Source organism: Colias croceus, chromosome 2, assembly GCF_905220415.1.
Source record: "Colias croceus chromosome 2, ilColCroc2.1".
Lineage (NCBI taxonomy): Eukaryota > Metazoa > Arthropoda > Insecta > Lepidoptera > Pieridae > Colias > Colias croceus.
In genome coordinates this window covers 9,746,074-9,771,853 of record NC_059538.1, presented here as the reverse complement: position 1 = coordinate 9,771,853, position 25,780 = coordinate 9,746,074, and the positions used below count along the sequence as shown (strand labels likewise).

Genomic DNA, 25,780 nt, shown 5'->3' with positions numbered 1-25,780 from the left:
TCTGGCCAGGCTCCAGGATCATCTTTGGAAAAAGGTGGTATTGGTGATGATAATTGTCTTAACGGTGACGATGGTGTATCAGGCACAGGCACAGACGTAACTTCGGCGGCATCATCTTAAATTAATAACAGACAAACAAATACATATAATATTGTTCACATGAGTACCTATCTATGTATCTCCTTTTCTGAATAAACTGATTTATCTATATAATTATATAATTATTTATATTTATACAAATTAGGAGTGTCTGTTTGTAATATTAAAATAACAGCTTTTTACCGCTTATGGATGTACACATTCAGTAAAAAGTACATAAAATAAAATATAATTTTTTACAATTTTTGTCTGTCTGTTCCACAGAACAGTAAGAACATGTCTGTTCCTTCCGTCTAATCTCTAAAAACGGCCGGAAAGAAAGTTAATTTTTCTATTCAAAATTGAAAAAAAAATTTTTTTAAATATCCCAAACAGAAGTTATACCTAATATTTATTTTATACAAAATTACATAAAAAGTACACACTTACCACTACATGAAGTGTTTTTTGAATCAGATTTAATAACACTTTCATCGATAACATGACTGGTTTCTGTCTCTAATGATTGTGTCGAAGTGGATGGTTGAGCCGTAAAATATTTACTTATTTTAGTTGCATTTTTATTACGTTCTTCTTCTTGTTTTCTTTTCCTTATTAGATTCTGGTAACCAGATAATTTCTTTTTTTTATCACTCCTCGTGAAAACACATTAAAACAATCAGTAGGTAACACCCAAGCAATGATTATAAAAATTCAATGCGCACCTTACACACACACTTTCAATCAAATGATTGTTCATTTGTTTTGTTTTGCCTTAGCTATCTCGTTCGTTAAAATCGGGGAATACCCGTGACAGGTGGGTGGCAGTGGCGGCGCGGCGCCCCTATTGTCTTGGCGCCTGTGTGCGCCGCACACTTCGCACACAGGGGCGGCGCGGCCCTGCGGATATACGAGCAAAGCTTATAGGTAGGTTTATTGCAAAAATATTAAAGCATAAAGGTTTCAAATATCTACATAGAATACCCAATAAAATATTTACTTAAACGACACGCTCTTAGCTGCTTAACATACGGCTAATGTTGACCGTTACTCGTATTTTTGGATAAACAATAGCATGTACAAGTGTAATTACCGTTTACCGTACTCATTGATTTTGTAAGGTGACTTGAAATCCTGTGGAAAATTTCGGTTAGAGATGTTTGTCTCAACGGTCAATAACAGGCAATTGTGTTCAACTTCAAAAGAAGTGGGTAAACTTATTTCATTATGTTGTTCTTTTGCTAATATTACGATTAGCAACTTGTAGACTTTTCTGGTTTTTTTAGGGTATTAATAATTAGTTATGAATTATTTCCTGATTATTTATATTATATTACTAAATTATTAATTATTGCTAATTTTATTTATAAAATTTTTCAAATACTGGTCATTCCTACCTAAAGACAAAAAGGTTCCGTAAATAAATCTAATATTGCAATAATTTAGAAACAAGTCTTTATATTTTATTGAATTAACGCATTTTTGAAGAATTGCATATTATGCAGTCGTTAACTTTCTAACACCGCACGTAAGCTCAAGGCTGTAAGCATTTAATACTCCCCGCGCTTTGGCAGACGCGTTGCCAAAAGTCAGAAAAACGAGTGGATTGAAATTCATAGCAGTGTCACGGATTCCTTGACATACCGGCGTTGACACCCGATTGGCTTTATATAAACTACCAAGGTCAACGTGTGTTAACATTTTGGCCACACGATAGCCAAGTGGAACAAACGATTCACGTTTAGGCGTTTTATCATGTGTTACTATGATTTGAATGTCGTTGTGAAGCTATCAATTTGTTTTTATGTTGATGGTATTCTTTTGTTATGAATAAGTATCTCCATGATAAATGAGTTGTGAAAAATGTGTAGACTAGTCTATAGAAAATAAATAAAGATAAAAAAAATAAAAACTCGCTTGAATAAGGTAAATAGGTCCATGAAATTATTGTATTGCAACCGATCCTTGATAAGTTCACAAAAATTGAATTCAAATAAGGCAAAATCGGGTCTAAAAAAGTCGGTTACACACAAACATACAAGTGAAGCTAATAAAAGCTTGTTCAAAATACTTTACCTTACTTAACTATAAAAGCTAAAAATACAACAATATCGGAGCAAGGACACATACAAGATCCATCTACTGATTTGTGGTTAGTCTCTACCAAAAATGGTATATGTTCGCATGCGAAAAATCTAACCTTAACATCGATCTTATATTTAATATCATACTGTGTATTGTGTAATTGGAATAATAATAAAATTATGCTTCGCGTGCTCAGATAAACGACCTTTTACGAAATTTAATTACTAGCTGCCCTCGATGACAAATTCTCTGGTGAAAAGTATTCGAAAGTAGGTATAAGTTGTGATTATATAAAGTTTCGATTGACCTGCATTAACACATTAATGTTAAAAGTTATCAATTGCATTGCATAAATTAACAATACGACTCAATAGTCAATTGAACAGCAATACATGAACAACAGAAGTGTAAAATTTTACCAAAGCTAGGCTACATCTTCCCGATTAGTAGCTGACGGGATGAAGCTTTCTCTATCTTTACGTGGTATCTAAATTACGTAGAACTACGGTTTCAGGAGTAGGTAAGTGATGTTCTGAAGATACGAGTCGACTGTAAATGATGCTAAGTAACATATATTTGTAATTAATACTACCTAAGAAATTTCTAGACAAGAATGCAAAAATCTATTACGTTTCAGGTAACCTTCGTGACGTGAAATAAAGTAAATTGTTAAAATGGGTGTTAATAAGGTGTTAATAGAGCTGGGCAACGAAGGTTGAATTTGTAAAATAAATAAATCATAATAGAGCAGTAGCAATACTTGTTACATTTTTACGAAATATTATTAGCATGTATACTACAAATATAGAAGATAGATAGATAGAAAACACTTTATTGCACACAAAAACAAAATTTACAGAAACGATATTATTATAATAAATGTACAATATATAGTTAGATGATAAGATTATATATATATAGTTAGATGCATAAAATATTTCTTACATAAATTTTAAATTTCTACTTAAATCTAACGTGTTCATACATTTTTTCTAATTTGTCTCAATTGGGAGATACGAACCGTACTATTTTGAGACATAATGGGTGTATAAAACCTATTATTAAAAAAAACCTATTTGTAAAATTTTTGTAACTAACTTGTAATTGTTGTAATGTCTCTACGAAATTACTAACAGTAAATAAAGCTCCTTAGAGTCAAATGGAAAAATATTTATTAAAATGTTTTTCTAAATCATTATTGTTATTATTCATGGGATTAAAGCTATACCGCTAAGACAAACTCTAATTAGGGTCAAACAGAGTACATGTAACCGGTAACTGTTCTTAGCTGCTAAATAGTCAATAGATATCTGATAAGTATCTAATTACTCGATGCGGTGGTCCAAATTGTTTTAGAAACATGCGCAGAACGGTGACAAAGCACTTGTGGTCGTCATTTATTTCTTTAAATTACTTATACCTACTTATTCATCTCATAGCCTTTTGTAAGATGTTTGAAATAAAATGTATTCATATTGTTAATTTAAATCTAGATAATAATATTAGGTATATTGAAACAAAACCATCAGTCCACCAGTCAGGTATTTCATGAAACACAATAGCGACTTTCAATTTAATAGGAACTGAAAAGTGTTGATGATCAAGTTGATCAAGAATGGAGGTCAGTTATATTGTAATTGTGTTACCATTAAAAGTGTATTAATTACTATTAATTTTACTTATCACTATTCATTTTACTAAATGAAAAGCCTTTTACTGTAGATACTAATTATATTCTGCTTATGAGTATACAGTATATCTATAGGTACCTACTTTGGAAGAACATTGCAAAATTTATACATTTTTCAGAGCGATAATTCATAATTACTAAAGAATAAAATATATGCACAACAATATTCGCAAAAGCTTTACCACGAAAACTCACCTCATATATTTCCTATGTTCATTAACCGGCACGAAGTATTCATCGTACGGCGTCGTCGTGCTCATATCGACTTCAACGTCCTTCTTCTTCGCGCCGTTCTTTGGCGTCAAGTTGATCAGCTCTAGATTGACAGCTTCTAGAGTTTTGGTGTCTCCATTGGGCTCTTTTGTGTGACCGTTCTGGTGTGGCACATTGGATGTAAAGGAGTCGTTGTGGTTGGGGTCTGATTCATCGTGCGTGTAGGCTCGGTTGTCGAAGCCGGCGGGGGATGCGGGCGGGGAGGGGGGCCTGTGTTGTGGCCGCGCGGGCTCCCGCGGCGACGCGGATCTGCTGTGACTATCCATTAGTTTTGGAGCGGACTGACATCTGAAAAGGAGAGTTTCAATGAATAGAGGTGTAAGAGAACATTTCATACGTAGGTACTTTTAACAGGCGTGGTGATGATAGAGCAGCAGAATACATTTAATAATATACAATCTCTTCCATTCCTTATTAAAGAAGAGTGTAGATAAATAAGAAGAATAGGAAGACATTTTTCAGATTTTGATTTCCGTTTATATTATCGGATACACTATCAAAATGACAAAGTATATAGCTAATTATAAAAGATTTCTTATACTCTAATTTTCATTTAACTACTCATTCTGGTAAAAACCAGAATGAGTAGTAAAATATATGAAAATTCCATTCAAAACTTGCTCACTTGTGATTTGTGATGTACCTATGCTAGCACCCAGTACGTCCTTAATCTCAATAAGTCTAGACGAGGCAAGCAACCTTTTACTGTTTCGAGTATGTAAATACTCACTTTAAAGCTAAGGGTAAATAAAGTCAAAGCTCTACCAAGGTGTTTATTCATTTCCATTATACTTTCTTATAATAATTAAATCTAGATTTTTTTATATATTTAGTAGGAAATTAAATAAAAAGTTCTGGTTCAATACAGAAACACGATCTGTCGAAAATCGAAATGTCCATACCTCATACCTATATGTTTTGTTATTCATTTTGGAATTGGTTTCACCTCACAAAGAAACATCAGTTTATTGGCATTTTGGCATTTGGAATACGGCTAAAAACTCGAACATTTGATTGTGCTTTTAATGTTTTAATTCAGTTGGTAGAGTCACCAATAGAGTATGAATTTCTTATGTTCAAATCCATAGTTGTTTGATTGTATTTGTAACTTCGGCGTTTTGCCATAGTATCTAAATATTTGTGCGTATAGGATTAGAATGGAATGTTCCTATCACAGCCATCCTAATGCAATACCGATTAAAGGTTGTATAAATGTCAGGAATCTTCGCAATGCGTGGGCCGAGGGTCAAGGCTTGCTTTAATTTGACTGAGATGAGTAGATGTACAATAGGCTTTTTGTATGATAAGTCGTTGTTATTAACGTTTGTATAGAGATCGTGAATGCCTACATTTATATAGATAAAAAAGGTAAGATTGTAATGGTACGATAACATCCGGTTAATAATAATATATGAAACTATAGCTGGAGCTTTTCCAAATGTTTAGGTTTAGAAAAGGAATTTTAATCTTATTGTGGCAATGTTTGTTCATTTTTGACTGATCTCAAGAAGAAGTTACTCTGGGTGGGTGTTTGTTTTACTAAGCAAGGAAGATAGTAGTTAGTATTTTCGTAATTTTTTTTTTCATATTTATATCAAAAAATTACGTAAGTATTTGATTTCACTAAGAATTAAGTGACCTTCTAATACCTATAAAATACCTACCTACTCTAATTATGGTGGTAAAAACTAAAACGTTTTACGTCAATCGATTTATATATTAAATTTGACAAAAAAACAAGATAATATCACGTATTACCTACGTGTAGGTAATATTAATGACCATTAATGTACCTACATAAATTCCATGTAAGCTCCATCGACTATAACATTTTAATACGTAGGTCTTATAGCTTACTGTCATTAATTATGCATATAGTTGTATGGTAATTTTATCGTATAATTATTGGAGCAGAAGGCTTTTTAAACAAGTTTTTTAATCAAGGTCAAGGTTGGTTTGAAAATTATTTTTTTAAACGTCAATAAGCATGATCTAAGAAACTTTCTAGACTTTCGTTTGTTTCACTAGTTGTCACAATAGTTGTTGTAGTTTTGATTAATTATTTCATTGCAAATAACTTATTGGCATACGCGGTTCTGATCATCTCACATTACAAGATTTTAAGCTTTTAATAACAGCTTTAAATAAACCTCACCTTGTTCTTGTTATTTCCCGTTTTCTTCTAGCAGGCGGTTCTATAACGGACCTCGCGTAATAGTACCGCGCATGCGCGGACCTTGGGGTCCGTGGTGTTTTCCTGTACCGCACATCCCTAATCAAATTACCTCCACCAGTCATTTTACGTGATTTTACTCACATTCCAAATTTAGGAAAGGAAGCACTTTCTATTTCTTAAAAAAGGCGCGGAGTTTGACATTTTTTTTATTTCATTATATTTTTTTTAAACTACATGTGCCGGGAAACAGCCAGCATTGACGTCGAATCGCACCGATTACACTCTTGTTTCAATTGACGAAGAAAACAATCATGTAAACAATTGTTTGCATTGTTTATGGATAAGGGGTGATTTGTTTGTAATTATCAATACGTCGATACTACTTTGATAGTAATTTTTAATTGTTTGCAGTAGGAATTAATTACCTAGTAATGGTTTTTAGTATTTAAAAACCTTTTTGAGAGGACATAATATTGTGGAGAAGAAGAAGTCTATAATTTTATTAGGTATTAGGTGAATACCATCCTTACCACTGAGATGTTTTGACTGACTTATTGTGATTTTATATTTATGTAATATTGTATCCATACAAGCAAAAGCTAACAACTAAACTTATTTCATTTGTAAAAGTAGAAATATTCCTTTATTTAAAGACTATAAAGTGAACTGACTCTATACAAATATTTTCATGATGAATGTCTTCTGGTTAAAAGAATAAACATGCGAAGTTGTTATACGCGGCAATTCAACGAATAACCATTGATAACTCGACAATGTCGTATTATATTTATTGTTTACTACAAAAATAATTTTAGACATTTATGATACAAATAGTGCAATTTCAACAAGGTCACTTTGTTCTTGTAAGTATATGATAATATATGACACATTAATAAAGACCTTAAATTGTAATAAACGTTGTTTTAAATTTCTTGAACGCACATTATCTAAATTTAATACAAATCTTCCCCTTCTCCCTCGGACCACTGCACTAGGCAGACGCATTTAGTTGAACCGTACTTGTTTTATTATAATTTTAAAATATAATTTAATTCATAATTTAAAAGTTAAAATATTAGGAACGCATAAATTGCGAAGAGTGTTACAATCTATCGCTTGGAATCAGCTGTGTGGCACCGGTGAGTACGCACACATACGCACACGTACACAAAGCGTAAGATCCACCGCGACCGCTTGTGACTTATGTTCGCCTGGTACACGGAAACCTTGTTTGTTAACGCTATACGACGACTATACAAACTACTTAATAAATAAAGGCGCAATACTTACTCCTCCACGCGCTGAATTCCTGATACACATTGGATGTGTTGGTTTGCCTTCTGTATGCTGATTTAAATGAAGAATAATTGGAATTGAATATTATTATTACTAGTCAGAGAGCCGCCAACAAGTTTTTGAGTTGAATATTATTATTACTAGTCAGAGAGCCGCCTACAAGTTTTTGAATTGAATATTACTATTACTAGTCAGAGAGCTGCCAACAAGTTTTTGAATTGAATATTATTATTACTAGTCAGAGAGCCGCCAACAAATTTTTGGACTACTATCTGGTTGTCTTTAAGTGCTGAAGATGCCTTTGAGTCACAGCCCTCCAAAATCTTCTATCACTTCTCTCACTACGCAAACTCTCTCTCACTGTAAATCTGACTCGAATTTGAATATTACAGCTGCTAAGCTTACGGTGCCTATGATGTCAAAAGATCAAACTGCTAGCGATCCAAATATTACAATGCGTAAACGTAAGAGAGATACGGAGGATGAGATTTCTCGATCTGAAATCATGGAAATGTTTTCCATACTTAAAAACGAGCAGGAAAAAAAATTTTGCGCTCTTTTGTCTGAAATTAAGTCTGGGATTAATAGTCATACAGAGCAAAATAAAGAAATAGCCTCTTCGATTGATTTTCTTGGGAAAAAGTATGATGAACTGATTGCTAAAATTGGTGCGCTGGAACGAGAGAAAGCTATAGATCGTAAATACATACAATCTTTGGAAAGCCGTCTAGAACAACTAGAACGACATACCCGCAGCTCAAGCATCGAAGTACGCAACTTGCCCAAAAAATCCGCAGAATCTAAGGAGGATTTAATCGATATTATATCTAAAGTTGGAAGTTCACTCAATGTGCCCGTCCACGTGACGGACATTCGCGATGTGTACCGAATTAACACAAATAATAAGGATGCGATTCAACCAATTGTTGCGGAATTCACGAGCGTTACACTCAGAGATAAAATTGTAAGCTCTGTAAAAACATATAATAAAAAATACGCAACATGCAAATATAGTACTACGAATCTGAAAATAGATGGTCCCACTAAACCTATTTTTATATCGGAATCTTTAACTTTTCATACCAAGAAATTATTTTTCTTGGCCAGAGAATATGCTAAGAACAATGGCTACAGATACTGTTGGACGTCTCGAGGAAAGATCTATTTAAGGAAAGGCGAAGGTTCACCACTTGTAAAGATCAATAACGAAAACGATATGGTTAACCTCAAATCAAAGTGACTAGTCTTAAGTTTCCCTCATTTATATAATTTTTATAGTTTGTTGCCTAAGTATCAATTCGTTTATATTGTATTAATCTTTATAGCTTTTATTTTAAGAAAGTGCATCATAAGCGCATACATCACTTCATGTTATCTTACTACACACTACTCACACTTCACGAAAACTTCAATACTCACTGAAATAATGCATATCATAAAATTATTAAAAACAATCTCTCATATCAATATCCCCCTTATAATATTATTAATTGTTACATATATTGCATACCTACGCCTAATGTTCTCCCAGTCGTTGATAAACATCTCTACCGTTTTAACTTGCACTATATTATTATGTATTTTTCACCTAAATTATGGATAATAATTATATTACAACAGAAATAGATAATTCTAATAACGTGCAATGCTTACTAGTTAGTGACATAAATGAATCACAATCTCTTCTCAACTCAGATATCAGTAGTAATCATGCGCTTTCGGTTTTGACTGTCAACATACGGAGTATTAATTGTAACTTTGATTTATTTTTGGCATTTGTATCTAGTCTTCAACTCTCCATAGACGTGTTTGTTCTAACAGAATGTTGGACAAGTATAGCTAATCCACCCCCTATTTTGGACAACTATCAGGTGTTTTGGTCGAAAAATATTCTGAATCAAAATGATGGAGTGGTTGTATATATCCGACAAGAAATCAAATCTCGTGCTTATGAACCCGTATTTTTGGAAGGGAATTGTCTTGTCATCAACATTGAACCTGATTATACATTAATATGCTCATATCGACCTCCGTCCTTTCGCAATACATCAATATATTTAGAATCACTTGACAATACTCTAAAAACAGTCTCTTCCAGAAATGTTATTTTTACGGGTGACATAAATATAGATACGTTATCAATCCATTCACAAACTGTGCAAAATTATCTAGACCTGCTTGCCATGCATGGACTCATTCAAGGGATTACCATACCGACGAGGTTATCATCATGCCTTGATCACTTCATGATAAAGTGCTCTAATGTATGGAAAACGCTTGTCTTTGAACAAGTAATCACTGATCATTCTCCCATTTTACTTTATATTTCTGGAGCAAATGTCAAAAACCACTGTGGAGGCCAGTCTACTACTAAGAAATCGGTTATTGACTATATAGGTTTGGAAAAATCTTTTTTAGAAGAATCATGGCAAGACTTGTATGAAACTTGTGACGCAAATGTCGCTGCTAATTTGTTTAAAGATAAACTATTGTCTTTAATAAGCTGTAATACTCTAACAAAAACAGAAACGCGAAAGTATCAACCTTTAAAACCTTGGATCACAAAAGGGGTAGTCAAATGTATAAGGAAGAGAAATAAGTTACATATAAAGATTAAAAAGTCACCAGAGAATCTATACCTTAGGGATAAATACATTAAATATAGAAATGTCTGCAATAACATAATTAAAACACTGAAAAGGGAATACTATAAAGATAAACTTATTAAAAGTAAGGGAAATATGAGAAAAACATGGCAAGTTATTAAAGATGTGTGTAATTTAAGTAAACGTAAAGATCCTACAAACGAACTTCTAGAGTCATGTGATGATCCAGTTATGTCACTCAATAATGTAAATTCATACTTTACCTCGGTTGGTGGTACGCTGGCCAATTTAACATTGCAAAAAATGAATACCACGCAAAGTGATCTCGCTGCTCGTTGTAAAAAAACCAACTCACCGCTTAATTCTATGTCTCTTCTTCCTACGGATCTGGTAGAAGTCAGAAATGTCATACTTAGTTTAAAACCACATAGCGCTCCAGGCTGGGATAACATTTCCGCAAATCTTTTGATAAAATTTGTTAATTTTCTTGTCGAGCCAATTGCATTTCTGTGCAATCTCAGTTTTGAAAGTGGGGTTTTTCCTTCAGCATTTAAAAAGGCTATTGTCAGTCCAATACATAAAAGTGGAGACAAAAGTAACCCAACCAATTATAGACCCATTTCTTTACTTTCAAATTTATCAAAGATCTTAGAAAAATTAGCTAAAAAAAGATTAGTAAGGTATCTCGAGAAAAATAACATACTTAATAGTAATCAGTTTGGCTTTAGAGAACGAATGTCAACCGAAGATGCTATTCTCTCGTTGACTTCAAAAATTGTTCACTATCTTGATAATGGGTTCAAATGTATAGGAGTGTTCCTCGATTTACAAAAGGCTTTTGATACTGTCTCCATTCCTATCCTTTTATCAAAGCTAGAGAATGTAGGTGTGAGGGGACTCGCACTTGATTGGTTTACAGATTACTTGACAGCTAGGACGCAACGAGTAAGGGTTAATAGTCTTGAAAGTGAATGCTCAGAGTGCACATTTGGCGTTCCTCAAGGAAGTACATTGGGACCTACCCTCTTCCTTGTATATATTAATGATCTATGTTGTATTACCTTACGTGGACTTGATCTTTTCATGTTCGCAGACGATACTGTTTTACTCGTCCATGATAAGACTTGGTCAACTGTAACAAAACTTGCTGAAGATTGCCTTTCCGTAGTGACTAGTTGGTTGGAAAATAGCTTACTCACTATCAATACTAGCAAAACAAAATATATGTGTTATAGTATTACATCAAAAGGTGCCGCAAGTGAAGACACGATTCTTAAAATACACACTCATCCATGTAATCGTGGTAACCATATCGGAGGCTGCAACTGTGCTACACTCTCGCGTGTTCACTCTATTAAATATCTTGGAGTTCAGATCGATGACAATTTGAAGTGGACTTCACATATTTCCACTTTGTCTTCTAGAGTTCGTCAACTCATTTATACTTTTAAAACTTTGAGATCTGTCGCAGAACAAAAATTAGTAATAGAAACCTATAAATCCTTGTGCGAATGTTTAATAAGGTATTGTATATGTGCTTGGGGCAATGCATCCAAATCGCTCCTTATAACAGCTGAGCGGGCCCAGAGAGCAATTCTTAAAGTCTGCCTTCATCTACCATTCAGTCATCCCACAAGTGATGTTTATAAAAAAGCCAGAGTTTTAAGTATCAGAAAGCTTTTCATATTTGAAACCTTGAGACGCTATCATAAAAAGGATGTGCCTTATCTACCTGAAAGTACCAAGCGTGTGGATTGTTGCCCGTTTCCAAAAACGAAATCACGATTCGCACAAAAGCACTACAATGTAGTTGCGCCGCGCCTGTACAATATTATAAATAAAGAACTAAAATTAAAAAAAGTAAACAATAATGGAATAAAAAATTTAATACTTACTTGGCTTGAGAAGTTTGACTACGACGATACTGAAATCATTTTAAGGGATCTTTTATAATTCTTAACAACATAATATGGATAAAAAAAAATATAAATAGATATAATAAATCACATCAACAAAAAAATGTTTATAAATTACAACATAATATATGCACAGATACACCCACACATACACACATGCACACACACTCACACAAAAACACCCACACACACTCACACACACACCCAGACACATACACACACACACACTCACTCACATTCATCTAGATACACAAATGCGCTTACGTAATTTCATTAATTTTGTTATTTTAGAGCTTTTAGTTTAGTTTATATACATAATATTAAGATCAATATTGGGAGAAGCCTCTGGCTCCTGAGACACAGTTTAAAACTAGTTCGGGAGCCAAAGGATTCAATATTTTGACCTGTGTAACTAATTATGTTAATAAATTATTTCTAATTATTTCTAATCTAGCTTTTAGAATATTTATTTAGGCAGTAGTAGAGTAGTATTAGGTACTTTTATGTTATTAACATGTTATTAACAATAGTTAATTGCATCCTTAGAATAAAATATAAGTACCTAATTACTAACATAGCAATAGTATTTATAAATTTAAATACATTCCACAAAAGGTGAACGGGTGCCCTATGACAAGCTGACAACTGATGTAGAGTTAACCTCGCACTTTATGAAATGAAGTGATAAATTCTTTGTACGTAAGTATTGTATACAAGGGATTTTTAATGCTTCATCAAAAGTATTATTTGTTTGTTTAAAAGTTTATCTAAAAGCAAAATATAGGAATTTTTACGGAGAGCGGATCAATTGCAATATATAGGTAATTAGGACTATTTAATTTAATTACGATTGAGTAAGACATAATTATCGCAATATTTAAAAACTCCTCTCGTTAATGTTTTCGAATTCTTAATTGAAGTTGTCTGTTTTAGCAGCGCAGCGGCGCAAGCAAGGACGTTCGTCATAATAAATCAATGTAACCGTGCACTACAAGAATGCTAGCCATGTAGTCTGGTTGTGAAAGGTAAGCTGCTAAACTGCATACTAGATAGACTGCATTTTAGTCTCGCTTTAGCTATATCGCAGTATGATCTGGCAACACATAGAAAAGCTGGCTGTTTAAGAAAAAAAAAAAACGAAAACAAACATTGCACAATGGAATTGATTGTATTATCCTTAGAGTATATATTACAATAGTATAGAGCGAGTGTATTACACAAATTGCTTATTGCGCATCGTAGGCAGATGAGCTATAGATACTATATAGATGTGTGTGTGAAAAATAGGGATGGGTAGGTATCAATTGCGTGTTGAACTGTCGATAAGTTATGTAAATAAATATGTATCATAAGTAAATTTTATGTTCAATAAGTTATTAAAGGAAAAATATACGAATAAAGTATAAATATGTAATTTTAAATTTGTCTACCAACTGAATAAAGTTTGTTTATTCCATTTGAATATTAAATATTATATATGAAATTTTCTTGTATTAATTATAAGTACTTTAAAAAAATATGTTTAATTGGAATATCAGAAAAACGTGAGTACTTTTTAAATAATAAAGTTAATAAAATAAAAGATCAGGTTTAGTGCTATTTCTTTAATAATAAATCAAACCATAATAATAATGTTTTAAAAATGGTAAAAAATATTAAGAAATAATTATTAATTTAAAATGATAATATAATAAATAATATTAATAATTTTTTTATTTAATTTTATCCATTCTACTATCAAAATCTTCAAAATCAATTTAGCGGTTCAGAAAATATATCGTAACATTACATACTTTACATTTACATTCGCATTCATAATATTAGAAAGTGTATCATACAAAACACACCACAAATATATTTATAATACATTTTTAAAAGAGTTTTAAATTTTAACCCCTTACCGCATACAGAGCCATATATGGACGACGAAGTTTATGAATTTTTTATAGGCTAACTATAAACAATATCTAAAAAAACTACCTTACATCTTAAACAGCATTTCATCGAGAATTGGAATGTAATTAATTTATACAGTGTAAATATTATCCATCAGATATATTATAGATTTAGTCTAGGGCGTGCGACGGTTTGGGTGCGCGGAAAAAACCGTGATTTTCAAATTAAGATTTCAATATCAAAAAGGTGAGTAAAGCCATGAAAAAAAATATTTCTTCATTCTTTAGTCTTTCTAAAATAAGGTAAAACATTTGGTTAGGTTGTTTTTTTTGCTTTAATCATGTTTTTTTGTACTTTTCCAAATCTGTCATATTTGGCTTCGTATGCATTCCGTCCAAAATATATTATGTCATATGTGGCTGGGTATGCATTCAAGCACAGCATTCAAGGATACTTTCACTGATTGTTCCAGTATCGATCCTAGACACTTTTATCTCACTATGCTAAGCATGTAAATATTATATCATCATCAATAAATACAGACTCATGCTATATGCCACTGTATGATTTTTAATTAGCCGTTTCAGAGCAAATGCGAAAGTCAGGGAAAGCTCTTATTACCAAAAGACGTGGTCGTCTCTCAAAAACTTAGAAACATCGGCATCTCTGGAGTCTCCTCAGTATTTCTGACTCGCCAATTACCGCAAAAAAGCTACGAAAAACTCCTGCAGGACATCTAGATTTTCACTTTGATTCTGTACGGTCTGATGGGATTAGTCATTACCGAATTTGGAAGAAGAACGCCCGTCAGCTATGCCTATATTGTTCCAATTTCGTTCCTTCACGTTATGTGAAAAATATAACGTGTTTTTATGTTATAATGACAAACGTAATTGTTTTAAGCAATTTCACGAAGTATAAGTTGGCTGTGATTCTGGGTGTTATTTAGGTATCCATATAAAGTACTAACATTTCGCCCGCGGCCTCGCCCGCGTTTTCAAAGAAAACCCCGCATAGTTCCCGTTCCCGTGGGATTTTCGGGATAAAACCTATCCTATGCGTTAGTCCAAGTTACCCTCTATATTATGTGTGCTAAATTTCATAGAAGTCGGTTCAGTAGTATTTGCGTGAAACAGTAACAAACAAACACATACACATACATCCACCCTCACAAACTTTCGAATTTATAATATAAGTAGGATAGGATTTATGTAAAGTATATGTAGCATATCAGTTGACTAAGCATTCAGGATACAAGCTTAAGTTTAGTTTGGGGCTTAGCAACCGTGTGTGTGAAATTAATCCGGAATATGTTTTTATTTTATTAATTAGTTACTTTTTTCTAATTGCATACGAAGCCATATATGACAGAAAAAATACAACAAACACTGCATACGAGTCCATATATGGCGCCGTTATATATTTTCTATAATATAAGTAAATAATTTTTTTTTTCAATTTGATCTCATAATGTAAGGTCTAATAAACACTTTTTTGCAAAAAAATAATTTTTATTTCATCTCCTTAATAATTCATGCAATAAGGGGTTAAGTTAAATAAATAATTTGTTAAAATATAGTTCTTCTAGTAAACTTTATATCGAGTACAGCGTTGGTCAGGTCACATCACTACGATCACGTGGCGGCAGTGAGGCGCGCGAGCAAGCCTGCGCGTGTCCGCCTCTCACCTACCCTTCACCCCCGCGATGCTAGATTTATTTTCATAAAAATAAGTATAACAATCGACTTACTGATGGAATGTGATAGTGGATTTCAATTTTGTGTATTTTCTAGTATCGTTTTTGCAAGATAGAACAGCACATTTCACCATGTTTATTCGTAATATGAAAAAAAATCCAGAGCAACGCACTTCGTGAGCACTCAACCACGACTGCGAGCGCTCGCGGCGGGAACGTCGTGTTGTTCCCACCTGTGCCTACTGTTCCCACTTGGTTGTTCGCACTCTATAGATAGTATATATACTCTAAGGTATTATCACATTATCTATTTTTATTGATTTATGTTTTTAAATTTGAATTTAAAGCACAGATAATGTAATACGATACTAGTAAGTATTCAGCCTTTGTATTTTTATTAAATTAAAAAACAATGAATACATATGAGAACCATCTACGTTGTGCTCGTGGCGCAATACATTGTAACATAAGCCGTCCTTACTAATTACAAATTGTTCACGCTCATTGGCATTGACGAGATCGAAAAGCAACAAGATTTGAGAAAGTCTAGAGTTACTTTTATTTCAAAATAAGAAAATTTTATAAGAAATATGTAAACTTTGTACGAGATTAAATGTTTGCTTTTAAGCTGAAGATAGATAAAAATAACTCTTTTAGCATAGTCGGGAAAAACGAATTAGCACTAGTTTACGAAACGCTTAGCAATATTTATAGAAATCAAAGAGATTGGTATTACCAATAATTTAGAAAAAATCATCTTGAGTTTACTATTTCAAGTTGCTCTAGTTCTGTAGTATTGAAAATTTAATTATAAGAGATATTGAAATGTAGAGACAGATAAATTTAAAATGTTACTTGTCGTATGTTTTGCAAATCAAAATCCTTAGTATTTGTCATACCATGTTTAACCACACATCTTTCAAAATATTTGCATAAGATGATACACGTTTGTACAATCTTTTAGAGTATTTCTATATTATGCCAAAGATGTAGGTATGTTCACTATTCAAGCTGCGCAAAATAAGGAGGAAATTTAATTTATTAATATAGGACAGATACTAGATACTAGTTACCTCTATTCAAAGTAATTTTTAAACCTGTTTTTTATAGTAATAACATTTGCAATATATTCCTACTACCTATCTTATTCTGAAATCCTATGCTTATGTTTTCTAACTTCGTTCTTCGTCAGATTTAGTTTTATTTTAATATGTTCTATTAAATGGTTAAAATTGGCGTCATGTCTATATAAGATTTATTGCGATTCTACAGAAACTTATTATGAATACAAATAGCACATAAATAACTAGTAACTACTAGTATGTATGGTCTTCGGGCCGTGTACACGTAGTTAAAGATGGTAATTTTGTAATTTACCTAGTCTATCTATCAAATGGAACATCTAAGAAATATATAAATAGATATACAATGGAAGCAATTTTATAATCGAACTACACATTTGTTCATAATGTTTTTTTAATAAATAAAAAGTATAATTTGTACTAGAGCCAACCCTAGTTCTACGTAAATACCTATCGTATGTAGTGAATATTAAAATCACATATTTATTGTGCCCGTGTAACCTTGATGACCAATTGGGTTTACCGCGCATTGAGATGATCTTATCTTGAATAAGGGAAGGAAAAATTATAATCAAACGTTTTTACAACGGTCGGGGAAATTACAAGTATGTACTTAGTATTTTCCGGCAGCTGTTATTGAGACAAAGGCTTGCAGTCAAGTATAACATAATTGTTATAGAGTGGGTTAACCGTATATTTCAAAAAGCATTTCAATTTACTTTTGTAATGTCAACAAATAAACGAATTGCATACGAATATAAGTACTTGAAACAAATTCGCGACAATAAACTTTGTTATCCTGCAACCGATAATTGTCAGTCAGTACATGTAAATTGAAGGCTTTAAGGTCTACATTTGCATGGGCCTTGTGTTTCGATCATATTAAGTGCCTTTCAAGTGACCACGATCAGAGATTCAGAGCGAAGCGGTTGCAGTGCACAATATTAGGTAATTCCGATCATGCTTGCTATTACGCCACCACAGGCCACACCAAATCTGCATACAATGTCGACTGACAAGTTTTAGTAACGTATAGTTAAACAATTAACCGAATTTAAACTCCATTTATAATGAGCGGCGTTATAACGATTATGAATTATTTGCTCGACAAAATGGTGAACATTTTTCATGATAGAGCGCCGCGCTTGTCTGAGAGAGTTGTTTATGATTAGTCAACCGGTTTGCCTTGTGAAAAATTGCGATGTTAGACATAGTTAGTAGAATTATTAAAAACCAGTACCTAGTTAAAAGCGTAAGAAGTACAGATAAAATTCGGCTACCATTCTTGGTCGTGTGGGAGTCTGAATCACTATGGAGCCCACATCGCGTGTGCAATACGGCCTTACAGGCCTGATGACTGCAGAACTATTGTATTCAATTACGTATTGTCTATATTTGAGTAAGATGGCTGTGTACGTAAAGAAGGTGGAAGCTTAGGTGTAAATTACAATACCAAAGTTGTTTATCTTTGCACTTTATAAATGTTGAGTTATTATCATCATCATTGTATACATTTTCATTATTAAGGTTTGGTTTTATGTGTGTTTATTTGTTCAGACTCAAGGTACAAATGTACCTACATAAAATGCGGAAAATAAGATGCATAAAATGTGCTCCAAGATAGACGGATAAATTAATGGCATCAAACATTTAATCCCAAGGCTGTCGATGCTTTAACTCGTTTGCCATAATACATTTCATGCTCTAATAAGTAGTTATAAAATTTTGACATTCAAAAGCAATTAAATAACAACTAGTTTATTAGTCATTGCATTTTGAATACCAAACTATGTTGAACAGCTGAGTAAATTGAAACATATCGAAGCGAAGAATGGACTGATCGTGACTCATGTGGAATGCGCCCTCATCCGCGCTCATGAAATATTTACCTTCAAGATGCACAGATAATCAAATTACATTCTCTTTGTACGGTAGAGTATACACTATACAGCTTATGGTACATGCACAGATTAAAACATTGAATGACATTTGATTGTGCTATGTTGTCAATGACATGTTTTGAAAGCCACATTTACAACACGTGATTATTGATTTGTAATTTAATAAAAGTTCTGCTTATAGAAAGGAATAATAAAGAATACTCTAAGTTAATGCTTCTATTATATACTATTCGGTATTAACTTAAAAATTTTAATTTAACGATTCGGTCGTAGAGCCTCCGCTCTACAAGACCATTTTGGAATTTACATATGTATATGAATATCTTGATTGCATAATACTGAAATTTCCTTATACCATTGACGACCATTTGGCAGGTTAGTGAAATAAATTGAACAGGTTTCACAAGCCGCCCTCGTAGTGTCGTGACACCAACCGACCTCGTTCTGACTTTGAGTTTAATCTGTACCGAATTACAAATAGCTGTCCACAAAGGTTTTATAAATCGCCTCTTGACTAGGGAAAAGCGGCTAAACAAATGAATAGCTTTGCAGTTACGTAGTGAGAACGAGATAATTTTGCTTTGTTGTTTTTTATGTAACAGATTTTAATAAGGCTAGGCTAAGTCTCATTAGGCTTCACTGTTAATTTTCTGAAAAACGTATTTTAGTTACATATTATTATTTAAATTGGATCATACTAATTAAGATGTTAACAAATTCTCACAAGTCACAACATTATAGTAGTGTAAATGAAAAACAATGTACGTAGGTGTTTTATAAACATAACATACTGGTATTTGTATTGTATCTAACTATCTAGCACTAGCTGAGCCGCGCGGTTTCACCCGCGTGGCTCAGCTCCTGTTGGTCTTAGCGTGATGATATATAAGCCTTATAGCCTTCCTCGATAAATGAACTATCTAACACCGAAAGAATTTTTCAAACAAACAAACAAACTCTTCAGCTTTATAATATTAGTATAGATTTGTATAGAATACATAAATCCGTCTACAATAGGTCATCTTTGTGTTAGTAATTACTTGATCGTCGGAACATTTGGTCAAAATTGCGCGTTTCAAGGATAGCGATGCAAAAAGATGATTGATTGTCATCATCAAACTTAACAGTTATGTTAATGATATCTTGGTGTTTTTGGGTCTGTAGATATTTTTTTATTTAAAAGGTTATATTTTAGCTTTTAGTTTAACCGAGCTTTTCTGTCACGCGTGTATTACAAACTTTCAGACGGACGGAGTTAGTCTTAGTATTTTATTATATTAATATTTTTTATGTAATGGATATAAAATCACCTATTTGGCAATTATATTCGACTTCTTTCATAGTCTAGCAGCTAGCTGAATAAATAAATGTTTGAATTTGAGTTTAAATGGATAAGGGATGGATAATTATTATAATGTATTTAACTGTTATACTTCATGAAGGTAAGTTAAGTGCGAAATATAACTGACTAGGCAGAACTCCGTTTTATTTAATTTATTCAGTAAATTGGACCAGTGCAGCGGCCATCTTCAGATCGTCTGTGAAAGCGCAAAAGACGCATTATGTTTTTATTTCGTTAATCCAAGGCATTAGTGTAGACAAAGATTTCTGTCTTTTCTTCATAAATTGAAAAATAAAACATAGCCCACGCAAGCCAATTCGGACGCGATAAAAACAAAATTAACAACGTCATAGAATTACGCCAATCACTTCCTGCACCTTAAACCATTTTTGGTGGTGTAACTGTATAGATGGTCAGTGACCATCGTAAGTTCTGCATTAAGGTAGATGACCTCTAGTGGCGTGGGCAAGTTGTAGCAATTGCCTGAACCCAATTGCCATGTTTTATTAAGTTCTAATGTGCTACGTTTTATGGCTCCGTGGTAATCGATTCTGTGATAGCGTTCTGTTATGGGTTTCTGGTTTATTTAATTAAATAGCGTAATTTGTGACGTAAATAAGGTTATTGTAAACATATCTGTAATGTTAGAACATGATGTTTTACTTGTTGAAAAACAAAGAAGTCAGGAAATTAACAGACATGGATGGTATGGCATGTTAATGTGTAATTAATAAGGGGATTTAGGTACTCATTTATGTAGATCTGTTATTATGTGGAGTTTTTTATATCTCCTCCAGAAGTTTCTTAGCTTTGGATATTTCTATCGTGCTGCTACGATAGAAAAAAAATCGATATAATATTATATTAGCTACTAATCATTGTACTAAGTACAATAAATTCTACATTATTATTCAAGGAGTTGCAGTTAAACAACAAATATACGATATATTTATAAATGATTTAGTATTCCCATTGTCAGTTCTAACAAATCACAATACTGCAGACATTGATTTTAAATTAAACACAACAAGTGAGTCCATAAAATTTGCCATATAAGTGTAAGTCCGGAATATTTTTAATGTAATAGTGTAAGTGAGTAATCCGGTTTATAACAAAGACAATTGAAACTCGTTTACTGTTACTTAAAAGTTTTCCCACAACGTCATTATGTAGTGATTAAACTGTAACATTATTTAGTAAAAATACGTTGCTAATTGAAAATGTGCGGTCGATTAGACATAATTTTTAAATAATATTGTTGTATATACTAGTAGGACTTAGTTAAAATTATAGTTTGAAGTCATATTTCTAAAACGCATCTAAAATATAAACAAGTTTTGTCTCATTATCTTAAAGAGTTACTAAATCCTTTATTGGAGGGAAGCTTTGTCTTGAAATAACGTAATAATTTGAAATATTCATTCAGTATTGAGTAAAAGCAACAATGATTATTATTTATAATAATCAGACCTTAGGAACAAGGCCTTGCCGCGTTCCTTCAGTGAACAGCCGTGATCGACTCTAAAGACGTGGCGATCAGAAACCTTTGTGACTAATCACGAACAATCAATTCTTTGAGGTTTTTACCTTATTAATTTATCTTCCGCATTTTGTAATATTGTTTCGCTTTTTTATCCCTTATTGAGCCTCATAAACGTAATTATTGGGCAGAAAAGGAAAAAATTAAGTGGTCAGACGATCGCCGAACAATTCTATGATTAAGTGCAATCTCAAGTAATTGAAGACTCTGTTTTTATTTAATTGAATGATGGAACCTGATGGAACATACTTAATTAATAGGAATCCATGTTCATCTTGAAATGGAATATTATATCTATTAGAATAATCAGGCAGTCAATCTGTCCGTCGCAAGCCTGTCATAATTTAGGTAATGTTTAGGTACAATAGCGGTTATAAAAATATAAAAATAAATTAATACAAACGCAGCAGCATTTCGCACTCTCAGAGACTGGGGTTTTCCAACTCAACAAACTTATTACTACAATTTGACCTGACATAAGTTCGAGAACTATTGAATTGACCAGGGGTTACTTTGTCATCTTGAAGCAGTTCTTATTAAAGTGTGAGAAAGTGATGGCGCTACAGGACCTTAATATATGTATAATAGCTCTGTCTTTAACCATAATGGAATTAAAAGTGCTTTAAGACGTCATGTTAACCCCCATGTTCACGTAACAATTGTATTACAGGTTTACACGCAATTCTAGTCTGGTGACAAGATGTCAGGCGAAAAGAATTTGGGCGCGGTAGTCACGCCTCGCCGAGAGACACAATTGTATTGAATTTATTATCCACTCAAGTGCTGAACGACCGGGAGCCGGTCGATCCACATACAGGGGCTGGTGCGTTGCGACCGGCTCCCGGTCGATCCACAGACAGGGGTTTTGCGTTCGCTTTATAAAACGGTCTAATAACCTTCCTCTTTCTAACTTATATGACATGTTAAGGAAAAAACAGGCTAGCTATAAATCAAGATAACAACATAACCACATGATTTAAGTGGTCCACTTTTGATGACACATTGAGTAGGTAGTTTTTTGTACAAAAAAATAAACAGGGAATGTGTAAAAAAAATGTATGGGAGGGTATGATGTTTTTATTTTCTCGTAAGAAGAGTGTAACAAAGGATCAATATATATTAAAATCTCACTGAACAGCTGTTTTAATTTTTTATTAGCAGACAAAATGTAACAAAAATTACAAGGGTACATTTGCTTTGACTTACAAGTTGTTTTATTAATTTAAATGTTACCATGTTTTGACAAGGCATAGACTATTTTATTATCTATGAATTTAAATACTTGGAAATGTGCTATTGTTATAGGAATCTGAGTTAATCGACTTTATAAAAATATTGGACCGCCAAAAACCCCATTTGCGGCGGCACCGGGAGCCGGTTCCGCACATTTCCCGATTTTTGCAAAATGGCTCCCGCACTTGAGTGGTTATAAATAATAACTTGTCGCAAGAATGATAATTGAGAGCAATGATACGGCTCTGATTCACAGCTTTATCTATGGTATTATCTAAATTGTTCGGTAATATGCTTTCAATCATTTTTATAAGAAATTACAAAAGAAAAAAAAAAACTTCAAAATCGTGTGTATGATTAGTGGTTATTTATACAGATATTTTGGCATTAATTAAGTGTCTAGAATTTTCACTTTACCATATTAGACCATATTAGTGAAACGAAAATAACGTGGAAGACCGTCTAATCGCGCCAAATTACTTGCATCGGTATGCATCAAGGTTTTTAAAATATGTATCACGTTTTAAACATGTATACAATATTGCATATCACGTAAGAATTATTCAATAGATTTTAAATCTATAGGAAAACTTTTATTTGTTTTATCTATTTACTAATTAATAGCTTACACTGACTTTCATCATAACGTTATAAACTATTAAGTTGGATAAAATTTTCTCCAATTTCTTTCGCTGTAATGCTTGTAATGCGTTATAATCGATTGCATGTTCATGAAAGTTAAACGAAAGTCTAACAAGATTTATCAGTAACGTATCGATAACAAAAAAGCTTTCAAAACGACAATAATATCGATTAATGTTAAGCCACCGATCAACTTTTACTTGGCAATGAACTGATATAATAGGTATGTATGACCTCCAACAAGGTATGAGCTAAAGCGTTGTACATACAGAGAAAAGTAATGCGACAAAATAAAAAATAAACAATTCCCGCTCTAATTTAAAATTGGAATGAATGCTATATTTTTTCTTGTCTAGAGATAATGAAATAAACTACTGAAGCAGTAGGTACTTAGTGTGTATTTATAAATTTCGTTATACGCTCTATTGGCGCGAAACTATCAGTTGCAATTGTATCCATGATTCATGATTGTAGATAACATTGAAAAGTGACGTTTAAATCATCATTGCTTTTCATTAAATGAAATATTAATAAGTGATTAATAACGTAACAGCTTGTGCTTATTTTTAGATTTATGATTCAAAAATATTATTAAGGATTGATTGCTTAGTCCAAAGCGTTGTCATATAGGTAGACTTTAAATTTTAATTAAACTTAATATTTTGTTAATTGACTACAGTATAATTAATTAGTAAGATACCAAAATACGTGTCCTTTTATACAAAGGACATCTTTATCATACAGTTTACAAGAATATGTTTCTTAGAGCTTTACACAAAGTACCAATGCCACTTAAACTTCAACCAATCTTAAAAAAAAGTTTTACTCATAGGTTAAAGCATTTTTTGAACGTAAAAGTGGAATAATAAATGAAAATCAGGATCAACAATCGCCAAACCGCTATTGTGCCACAGCCTAAGATCAATTTTCGATACAAGACTCGCTTCCCAACCGGATACGAATGGACTATTCTTTGAAAGTTTCGCATGTGTTACATAACGTTCAATTGAATACGTTTGTTTGCGGTTCGTGCTTGTCATTAGCGAGCTTTTATTTTTAAATGATGTCTGTTAATAAATGGTGGTTATGGTTCGGAGGTTTATCAATTTACTAGCTATTTGATGAAACAAAATGTACACTTAAACCTATCGCGAAGACTCTATATCCTACTAATATTATAAATGCGAAAGTTTGTGAGAATGTGTGTGTGTGTGTTTGTTACTCTTTCACGCAAATACAACTGAACCGATTACAATGAAATTTAGCACACATATAGTGGGTAACTTGAATTAACACATAGGATTGGTTTCATCCCGTAAATCCCACGGGAACGGGAACTATGCGGGTTTTTCTTTCAAAACGCGGGCGAAGCCGCGGGTGGAAAGCTAGTCTATTAATAAAAGCGTCGAAGTCTGTCACGTAGTTTTAAAGATCTAAGTAACAACAATACTATTGTAATATCTGTATGTATAGATAGAGTAAATACGATATTTTTAGTTGTTTTAACAAAATTTCACACAAAAATATTTAAGTAGACTTCTATTCAGTTGATATAACGGTTCATTGTTCATATTTAAGTATCATGTAATTATCTCACCTTTGTTTTTTTAAAGACAAATGGAGATTTAACGATTATATAAAATACTTGATTAGTGCTTTCCTAAAACTCTAATTGCATTAAATATAGATTTTTAACTTCCTTAATGAACTTTTTATAACAAACGATTACATATTTTAAGACTTATCATTATTATTAATCAAAGTAACTAATGAATTGAGTTATATTTTTCTATACCCGAATTGACGTTCAAAATTAAATCTAAATCAATCCATTCTAACAATTAACATCTACAGATGATTAAAATTCGTAACAGATGTTACAGTTACAAATCTAAGTGTAACAGAAACTCCGTTATTTGATTACCACCCACATGGCCGCCTAAGGCAATAACAGCTTTTTGTAATAGGTTAAGAATCGGAATGACAATCATTTAGTTATCACCGTTGAAATCGAGAGTCCTTGTGGGTGTTGGCGACCCTCACGCCTGATATAGGAACCTATACTGACTCATGTGTACTGTTAGATTAACAGTTCATTTTGGTTGTTTATAGTATAGCCTTCAGTGGCTTTTAGCAAAATGTGGTCATAGACATTGTGTGGTCGATGGTCATAGATAATAGCGCTTATCACTACATAGTATAAAACAAAGTCGCTTTTTCTGTCCCTATGTCCTTATGTTTGCTTAAAACTTTATAACCACGCAATGATTTTGATGCGGGTTTTTTTAATACATAGAATGATTCAAGAGGAAGGTTTAAGTATATAAT

At 32.7% G+C, this 25,780-nt stretch overlaps 1 protein-coding gene across 2 annotated transcripts in view; it reads right to left on the bottom strand.

Moving 5' to 3' along the window:
- Positions 1 to 25,780, bottom strand: part of LOC123703815 (protein cordon-bleu-like) — a 66,895-nt gene that overhangs the window by 9,901 nt on the left and 31,214 nt on the right. For both annotated transcript variants that reach the window (XM_045651979.1, XM_045651985.1), the window contains exon 3: positions 4,049 to 4,414. In XM_045651979.1, the coding sequence (XP_045507935.1) occupies positions 4,049 to 4,392 (344 nt within the window). In that variant the 5' untranslated portion in view covers positions 4,393 to 4,414. The remainder of the gene's footprint in view (positions 1 to 4,048; positions 4,415 to 25,780) is intronic.